Here is a 9,984-nt window from a genome sequence, read left to right as displayed (position 1 = left end):
CTCCCAAATTCCTCGCCCTCTCTGATGGCAAGAAGACTTCTGAAAACATGGCAGGTTTTGCACCAAGCGTTCCCAGCGATGGGGGGAGAGAGAACCAAGGGGAGGAAAGACCAAGGGAAGGAGCTCTCTCTGCCCTGTTGCTTCCACCTTTCTGGCTCGCACACCTCAACTTCCAGCCGGCGGCCCCGCCGGGGGGCTGCTCCCCCCTCCCCCGGAGAAGCGGAGCCGCCCCCCGGGGCTACGAGGGGCTGGGGGGACGCGGGGACCCCGCCCGGCGCAGGAGCGGCGCCGCTCGCCCTCCTCCTCCTCCTCCTCGCCCCCAGCTCGGGCGCGGCGGGCGCGCTCCTGCTGGGGAGGGGACGGGGGAAGGAGGGGCGGAGGCAGGCGGGGAGGGAGGGAGGGAGGCCGGGAGAGCGGTGGCGGCAGATGCCGCGGCGGCTGAGGCTCCTTCGGCCACATCCCGCGGCCGGTGCGCCCGCCCGGCGCTCCCGGCGCCGCCGCCGCCGCGCAGCCCTCGGCCCCGGGTCCCGGCGGCAGCCGCCGCGGCGCCTCCCCCGAGCCGGCGGGGCGGTGGGTGCCGAGCCCCGGCGGCGGCACAAGCGGGTCCTGCGGCGGAGCCCCTTCTGCCGGGGAGGAGGAGGAGGATCGGCGCGTTCCCACGGGCGCGAGGTTTGGGGGGGGGGGGGGGAACGAAGCGAAGATGCTGCAGCTGGGCAAGGTCAGGACCTTGCGGTGAAGACCCGGGGCTGTCGCTCGCCCTCCCCCCCCTTCGTCCTTGCCTAGCGGACTGAGGATTTGCCGTTGGATTTTAGTCTATGTTTGGGAAAAAGCAGACGGAATCGGCGCCGAGCGGTGAGTACCACAAGCACCGTAATGGTGCCAGGTCCCCCCCCTCCCGCACACACACACCCTTCCCGGTTGCGTGATATTTCTTTCTCGATGCGGGCTCCTGCGAGGCAGCCGGGCTTGGGTTGGGCTGCTGCGAGCTGTGTTTGTGCCTTCAAGGGAGAGGTAACCCGAGTGCGTTATTTTCCCTTGTCTCTTCCCTGCCCCCTTTCTCCATCCCTCCCCCCCCTGCATCCCTTTCCTCCCTCTCTCCCTGCGCTGGCGGCTCTATGTAGGGCATCCTCGGCCCCGCGTCTCCCCGCACTGCTGCCCTCGTTATGGCAGCGGAGTCATGAGCCGAGGAGGAGGAGGAGGAGGAAGAAGAAGAAGAAAAGGGGGCAGCGCCCGGCCCTGCGCGGAGCCAGCCCGTGCGGGAGGTGCCGGCGCGGTGGCCCCGGAGCGGCTGCTGCGGCTTGTTTCCCTCTGTCTGTCTGTCTGTCTGTCCGTCCGTCCGTGTGTCTGTGCCGGGGTGGGTGGTGCTCTGCCTTTGGAAGCCCTGCGCCCGTGGGGAGGGAGAGGAGCCGCGGTGTGCGGCGTGAGGCTTGGCTGCTCTATATTTAATGGCTGAAAAAGGGAAAGATGCTTTTCTTTTTCTTGTACCCTTTACCTTACTCCTATTCTGGCGTGTGATGTGCTTGCATCGATTGGTCCAAGCGTAGTTTCGAGCTGAATCGAGTCGCAGCAGAGGAAGGAGGTGCAGGCAGGACGTGTGATACACAAATTCATCTGCCCGGGGATCTTGGAGGAGAATATAAAAGCCCCGAAGAGGGATCATTTAGAAACCATGTTAAATTTCCCCTGCAGGGATTGAAGACATAAGCACGTGAAAAACTGGAAAACAGCGTCTTGAGCAGAGATGTTTTCTTTCTCCTAGTTTTAAGTGTTAGGGTGGGCTTTGTTCTGAGCCGGAGTGTTACAATTAACCCTCTACATTGTAGCAAAATATCCAAACCACCAAAAAAAACCCATTTAGAAATGAATAGGCCCTTTATTAAAGACCCAGCCGTTAACTTTATTGACTGATACACATGCCTCTTAAAATGTTCATGCCCTTTTTATTGGCAATAACGAGATAATGCAAAAACTTCACCTTGCAGATTATTTTCATTGTCTCTATAGGTAGGTCTGTATGTAAAGTGAAAACAGTGAGTCAGCCTGAGCTGTGCTTCATAGCAAGCCTCTCTACAGGGTGCGTCAAGCCTTCACATACCTCAGGATAGCGAGAGGACTGTCTAAGTCTGTTGTGGGCTTTTGCAAAACGAGAGAGAGAGAAAAAAATATCCTTGTCATCCTGTATTTAAGGATGGATTCATCCCATGTAAAGAAAATGAACTGATTCTCTAACTCACGTAGGCAGGGTTGGTATTTTTCAGACTGCGTAGTTACTTGGTCAATGTATAAATGGCACGGCGTGAGGGAGTGAGGTGCAAGTTTCCAGAGAAAGCTGCTGCATATCCTACTTGTGGGCCTCTGAGACTCAAATGGCTTTAGGGCTTTTGTCAACCTAGTTACCTTTAGTGAACTTGTTTACCTCTACGCAGGTTATTTGGGGAGGAGCCCCAGCCAAAACCCCAAACTGCCTAGGAAGACTGTGATATATATATATATAAGCAAAACTAGAACGTTATAAAATGATTAAATACCCTTACAAGACTAATTTTGAGCTATGTCGGTGAAGCTGTTCCTTTTCTGTCTGTGAATGAATTCACCCTCTGGGAGCCTTGACTGACTATCAGTCTGCATCCTGCAAAACTGCAGACAACTTGCGAGATAGATTGTCCTCATTAGTAAGAAGTTGATTAATGGGTCGGGACTGCGTTGACTGTGATTATGTTGAACGTTGTAGTACTGAAACAGGAGATCGCATCTTGATCACGTTGTTCAGAGATGGTTTTTGCAGTCTGTTATGTAAGAGAGGCTCTGGAAAAGGGAGTGCTCTATATTCGTACGAAAGGAAATACCCCTCAATGCTCCTAGTTGGAAGCAAGGTATTTATTTCTGAATGCTGTTTGCATGAGCTTTTGTGGATTACAAGAAAGATGCTTTTGGGAGGGATCTCCAGCTACGGTGCTTGATTTCTGTTTGTCAGGTACTATAACGGATGCTAAAAGCAGTGAATACTTCATCAGTGACACAAGCTTGTGACTTTTGCTGGGTTTTTTTGGTTAATGCTACTAAAATAATTTCATCCTCACATAATGAACTCTGACAGACAGCTGCGCAAAACAGAAATAGTAGCAACTGAAAAAAAAGGTGTTTGCGTAATTCTGATTTACATAATTTATCTTTGGTGATGGATGGTATCAGTTTAATGACTGTGCTTTGGTGTTAAGTATTTGTTTCTCAAGACACTCGTAAAATCAACTTAAGCTAGAAAGGCAGTGCCAGAGCAGCTTATTTTAAGGGTTTTAAGAAATGCATTTTTCAGTAAGGCTGTAGATTGGCATGTAAATGGAGCAGATAACAAAATCAGCAGAATTCATGAGTGTTAAATTTTGCACTAAATTTTGGATACATTTTCTATTTCATGGTTCAATGCTATACGATTTTTAGAGCCTATCACGTGTGGAAATTTCAGCATATCTTTGTTAGGGTTTCAGACATACATTTCAACAATTCCTAGAAGCAGCTGTTTTCAGGAGTATCAGCAACATAAGGAGAACACGTTAGTACAGTACTCTTAAATACGGACCTGTGGTTTTGATGCTTATTGATTGCACTTGTAAGTCACGAAGAGTTTGATATTTCAAGTTACAGCTGAGATGTGACAAAAATGAAATTGATTGTTTCTCTCCTTTGAAGGTCTCAGTAAGATCTTTTTACAGGATGAGTTTTGGATGCTTATTTAACTGCACATTATTAAATTTAGTAGTCTAATTATTGATAACCTGAAAGTAAACAGTAAACCTTAATGGAGGGGGCATTTTTAAATATGGTGTGTTTAGTTTTTTAAATGACAAAATCGCTTTCAAATAGGACATAAACACATTTGCTTTTAAATAAGAGATTGATTTTTTTGTCCTGAGAAGGCCCTGAGGAGGACCTGCAAAACTGTTATTTTTTCCAACCTTTTTTCTTATTTTCATAGGAGAAGTTATTTCTGTTGTGTCAGTAGGAGGTCTCTCTCCATGGAGGACAGGTATGCAGTCCTCTCCTCCTGCACTATAGAACCACATGACCCTTTGACTAATAGCTCTTCTGTAGTTATGTTCACTTGGAAAGAAGTCTGAATGCAGTGTGACACACTGAAACCATTTCTTTTAGCCCCTTGGGATGTGCTAACTTGGTGCCATGAATGGGTTGTAAAAAGCATGTTGCCTGACCAGAATCTCTGGCAGTATGCTAGGCAAAATTTAAGGTCAGTAATATTGAAAAGTAAATATAGTATCAGTTTATATGTAAACTGTTAGCCATGGGGTTTTTTATATATATATATATACACACATTTATTGTATTATTTGCCAGTTTAATGTAAAACTAAGAAATGGAGAAACATCTCATTATCTGTAAGAGTAAATATTTAATATTGGCATGCTAACTTCTAGTGTATCCTACTGGCTCTTAGTCTGCCTGCTCCACTTTCCAAAATTCAGTTATAGTAATAAGCAATAACTTCAAGAGACACAAAGCAAGGAGAGCATGTATTATCCTGTCCTTCTGGCCACTGCCTTTTTATTGAAGTTTCTGGAAAAATACCAGGCTTCTGATGAAACTTTAAAACTTTGTGCTTCTCAGACCTACCATAAAGGTTTTAACTTCTTTAAATTCATATATAAAATAACCATGTTTGATGTTACATTTTATTATGGTTTATCACAGTAGACATGGTAGTTTTACTGGATAGAAAAACGTTATTTTCCACTTGTTTTCATTCATTTTGAGAAGTCACGGATATGCGGTCTACTTTGAGTAGTGGCATCCAAAAATTGGGAACGTCTGAAAGCCAAATAAGCTTGTCATAAAAGGTTCTCTGGGGGAAGATTTTGCATTCTCCCCTCCCACCCTGTTTATTATACTCCCACACCCCCTTTTTGTTTTTCTTGCCAAATTTGCATTTGATTTCTTCATCACCCCAAAATCTTAAGAGTACAGCAGTTTCCTTTTGGTCAAGAAAATTACTTCTGGAAGCTGACACTAAATCTTAAATTTGCTTAGTGTAACATATACATGTTAATTCTTCAGCCATAGGTACGTCCTTCTGCCTAACACAGTCAATTAAGTAACATCAAAATATCGCTTTAAAGCTGAATTTTTGAAGGGAGCTAAATGAAATCTGGCAGGTAGCATAAATAGGGATCCTGATGGGTTTCTTAATTGTTTTATACCTAATAAATGAGACTAAACTCTTACTTATTCATTTTTATGAGATTAATTTGTTTTAAATTACAAAGATGTTTGGGAGAATAATTAAAAATAACTTTCACTGTGGTAGTAGAAAATTACTATACCTTTTTATACTGCTAGGTTTATTAAAATTTGTGATCTGCTTCCTGTTATGGCGCAGACCTTCCATACAACCAGCATGCAGTTTGGAAGGGTGACTGACAATGGTCTCAGGAGTAACTCAAAGCTCCAAACAATAAATTTCAAGGAATGTGTTATGTCTTAATTACTGCATCCCATGAGAGTGCTACAATGTTTGAAGCTGGATATCTGAAAAGCAAGAAAATCCACACTGGATGCTGCAAGTGGAACATCTGAATCTTAAAAATTTGGTTATAGTTTTCAAGCCGAAATACTGAAACTCATGGGTGTGTGTGTGTCTGGTATGCTACCTGATCTACAGACTATTTTTTTTAAAGTATTTACATTACTTTAGATTTATGCGAGTGAAGAGTCTAACTCATACAAAGGAGTGCAGTTCTCTGAAAATAACATATGCGGTTATGTGAATCAATTTCTGGCATTCTGGTGTTTTCTTATAAAGTTGTACTTAGCTGGAGATTGATCAGGTTTCTTTGGAAGCAGGTTGTTGTCCCAGTCAAATTTGCTTGTTTAAAAACAATCTTGTTCTTGCCAAAAGGTTGAGTGATGCTTTACCTGTTTGGCATATGGGAAGGCAAAAGCCTTTTCACGCTCATATTTTGGCATGAAAAATGATGTGGCACTGGAAGGTTTATATTCATTTGAAAGCAGAATGAGGAGGCAGAGGGCTAGGTCAGAGAATGGTTATCTAAGGAAATGATTGTAAAGGTTTTCAGCAATGTAAATGCCTCTGAGGTTAGACATTGAAAGCCTGCCTGGGCACACCTTGTTGTTGTCTTGTATGCCAGGATTTTTAGAGAAATTGAGTTTTTTAAATAGGTAGATACCTAAAGGCATTCTTTACACCTTTTTTTTCCTCACTTACAGCCCTTACAACAACTCAGCTTCCACTTTAGAACGTGCCTCATGGCATCATCTCATTTCTGAATGATGTTGTATTTCTGGAAGTGAGATTCTGTATGATCTAGAAGCTGAAGTCTCTCAGAAAGTGGGAGTTGGGCTCCTAAATTGTGTAGATGCTAAATCCAGAGTGGGTAATCTAGTGAATTCTTACAGATCAAAATCTAAGTCAGTCTATGGGCATTTAAACAAATTTTAACAAAATGATTAGTCATATTTGACATTTTCTAAATATTTCTGTGTCCTTGATCACCACGTGATGGTATCCTGAACGTTACAGTTCAATGCCTAACCTTGTCTGACCTAGCATGCTTAGAAATACAGTGAATAGAGCAAAAAAGCTTTGTATATTTAAAAAAAAAATTATGCTTTAATGAAGGAGCTTGATAGTAATTGACGAGTGACATAGTTTTTCCTATTCTTACCACAAATGGTTTTGCAGCTTGAGTTACAAGAATAACGTGACTTTATTTGTGGATTTCCACTGCAGTACTGATGTATGTCTTCTGGTGATACGGAGGAAAACTTGCAAGTGTGGTAGTGTATCTCTTCTTTTGAAGTGTCAATAATAAAGTAGGCCTACTGCATTCTCAGAATTATTATTACAATTAAAACAACAGAAAACAGATTCTGTTTTCTTTATTTCTGTAATTGAACCACATACACAGCATTAATGACCAACAGAAGGATTCTGAGTAATGGGTTTGGAAGTCCTGCTTAGAGGTCACCAAGTTAATTCCCAAATGCCTCTCGGCTATGTCTGCATGATGTTCAGAAGGTAAAGTTTGGTTCACTCTGGGAAAATATAGCGTTTGTAATCTGGCACAGACTTCATTAAGGATTAACTGCTACGCATGCTTTTATTTTACTTGGGACATACAGCATCCTATAGTTGGATGCATACAAGATATGCAAAACCATTTCTTCTATAAATATGATGATCCCTTGAAGATTTTATAGGTTCACAAGTACATATTGTTGGTTGAAAGTTTCTGACAAGCTTCACAGCTTGCCCTTATTTTTCACTTCTGACTTCTATTGTTTTTACAGAGAATAAGTGAAGTATTGCACAAAGCCTCAAGAGTCTTTGGGGACTTTGACTCTAGTCTCTTTAAAGAAGGATGGACAGGTTGAGCTTAATTATAAACACGCATGTCTAATCAAAGGGCAAATTTAGGATCGCAAGTTTTAAGAACTGGCATTAGATGCAGAGTCATGATTCCAAGAAGTCTTTTTCGTATAAATGGGACAAACCATGTCATGTCTGAGGAGCTTAATGCATTCTTCTGTTAAGCAGTTGTTTGATACTCTCAGGTAAATAGGTCTTTTTAATACGTGTAATTACAGGGTTTTTCAGTAAAAACAAATTCCAAAGCATGCATTTCTAGTCAAATTAAGGAAGTTTGTTAGCCTCTGAGTGGTTCCATTGGGATCCTGTACACTTAATTCTCATTGCTGACTGTCATAATGAGCACTCGAAGGATGGATAATACTCCTTATTTCAGAAAGAAATAAACATTTCCTTACATTCTGTGTCACCTTATGTAACATAGGTTTGTGCAGCAATTACTTTATGTGGATGAAGTGCAAAGGTTTCATCTCTTCTTTGCCTTTTTGAGGTTGAGTTTTGACTGGTTGTCTTAAATGCTCCCTGTCCGTAAACACCTTTTAATTAAAAGTAGCCAAGATCAGCTTTTAATTCTTGGTTTTCTGTCTCTAAGTCTAGGAGGTACAATGCATGTATAGCTCTTACTGTTCTTTTTTTTCCTTCATGTATTTGAAGAGATGTGAATTTTGGGTAGTAAGTAACAAATATTTCTTCTATTTTATGTGCATTAGTATTAAAAACATCCTTAAACTGAGCAGAGGATACACCTCATTTTGAGTGGTAAAAACAAACTTCTTGACTTTGATCATGTTTTATGCCTTCAGTTTACCTTAGAGTGGCCAAAACTTTGCCCAGTGAAATTAAGTAAAGGAATTTAGTTTGATTTCCAAAATAAGATTAGGGTTTTCTTCTAGCAAGTGCAGCATTGTTATTTCAGTGCCACATAAACTTTACCTACTTTTAGGACTTTGGGACGTCTTGGATTTTTGTGACCTGGCATCTCTGTCTGACTCTCTAAATGTACCGGTGACATTTCATTGGAAAGCCAGCTGGGCAAAGTCACTCAAATAACCTGATTTTCCTGTTTGTGTGCAAAATCCTTATATATATTTACTCAAACCAGAACTAGCAGGTGAGGAGGAGTGAGGGCTTCCTTTACAGCATCGCTCTGCCCACTGGAGTCCTCAGGCTGACATTGCTGATGGATCACTCTGTCTGAGACTTTCTCAGCATGGTCTCCCCTCTAAAAATATCCAGCGGGGAGCTACTTGGCTTTTGGTCAGTGATGATGACGATATTTCAGGTCCTCAAATGACAGATTGCTAGTGATCTATTGACAGAACAGACTTGGAGCAACAATATTTGTCAAGGAGGCAGAGGCTCTGCAATATAAATTGGTTTTTCTTTTCTCTCTTTTTTTTTTTTACTGTATATATAGTGTCTGAAGCAGGGAAAGAGTTCTGAGATACTTTTAATAGCAAAGCAAAAAAAGGTTGAGGATGGAATGTGGGGGCAGGGGGATAGGCTGGAAGTCACTCTTGGTGTATGAATGAACAGGGAATATGCTAAATGAGTATTTCAACATAGGTAGTTGAGCTAGTCTGATGATTTCTGGCAAATACTTTTAGAAATGCATTTTCAGGAGTGTTTTATTTACAAAAATTCTAACAGGACATCTTGCACAGGTACAATAAGGAAAATACAAATTGAAAATGTTTAATAAATGCATACATGCACATATATTTTACTTGTGCTATAAGGAGATGTGGAATTAGTTGCATCTGTGTCAGATGTTGAAATATCTCACTTGCATTTGTGTTACATTGCTTTTGAGGTTAATATACAAGTTATGTAATTTTTTATTCTTCCCCAGGCAAACCCTAATTGTATTCTTGTTGAATTTGGTAATTGAACTCCAACTGATTCACAGGGGGACCTGTGCTTTACAAGATATACCTTGGTAAAAATATATTTTTATATATTTATACAGCAATCTAATGTTTGTCATGACACAGCTTGATGGTTTGGGTTTTTTTGCTTGCATTTTTTTTTTCTTATTTAAAAAAAATTTACAGGTATTACAGTATTATAGAATAGGCAGGATGAGTAATCTGAGTAGTAGTTTATAATTTTTGTACTTAAGAACTCAAGTTTTGCCAGGTGTGGGAAAAAATGGTGGAGGAGTGGGAAAGAGAAGGAAAAAATTGGAATGCTAGTTTTCTTATCTAACTTATCTTACAGACATATCCTTCCTGACTTGTAGAACAGTATAGTTCTGGAACTGTAAGGTTTCTTTGCCTGATACTGTAGCAGGCTTGTCAATAAATAGTATTGCTCTCTAGAAAGTCATATAGACTTCTCAAACATATAGCTAAGTCTATGAAAATGTGTGTTCTTGGGAATGAAGCAATTATTTCTCCCCCTTCTGTTTTTAAATTCAGTTATTTGTAACATATTTAGTATGCCCCTGGTAAAATACCGTGATAGTAGTAAAGAAACAAGGACTCATGTGCTTAATATTCTTATCGTAACATATAAGTATCAAAGTTTTTCAGATACTTTTTGTATAAATCTTTATTTAAATATGGCCTTTCGTTCTCATTTGG

The 9,984-nt window shown here is 41.5% G+C and overlaps 1 protein-coding gene across 5 annotated transcripts in view; it reads left to right on the top strand.

Moving 5' to 3' along the window:
* The first annotated feature begins 690 nt into the window (after positions 1 to 690).
* CTNND2 (catenin delta 2) overlaps positions 691 to 9,984 on the top strand; it is a 662,416-nt gene continuing 653,122 nt past the window's right edge. For 2 of the 5 annotated variants that reach the window (XM_069853475.1, XM_069853474.1), the window contains exon 1: positions 693 to 852. In XM_069853475.1, coding sequence (XP_069709576.1) covers positions 816 to 852 — 37 coding nt within the window. In that variant the 5' untranslated portion in view covers positions 693 to 815. Of the gene's footprint in view, positions 853 to 9,984 lie in introns of all 5 variants that reach the window. The other 3 variants (XM_069853479.1, XM_069853476.1, XM_069853473.1) reach the window with 2 other exon arrangements.

The sequence above is a fragment of the Phaenicophaeus curvirostris genome, chromosome 3 (genome assembly GCF_032191515.1).
Source record: "Phaenicophaeus curvirostris isolate KB17595 chromosome 3, BPBGC_Pcur_1.0, whole genome shotgun sequence".
Taxonomy (NCBI): domain Eukaryota; kingdom Metazoa; phylum Chordata; class Aves; order Cuculiformes; family Cuculidae; genus Phaenicophaeus; species Phaenicophaeus curvirostris.
This window is presented reverse-complemented; position numbering and strand designations above follow the sequence as displayed.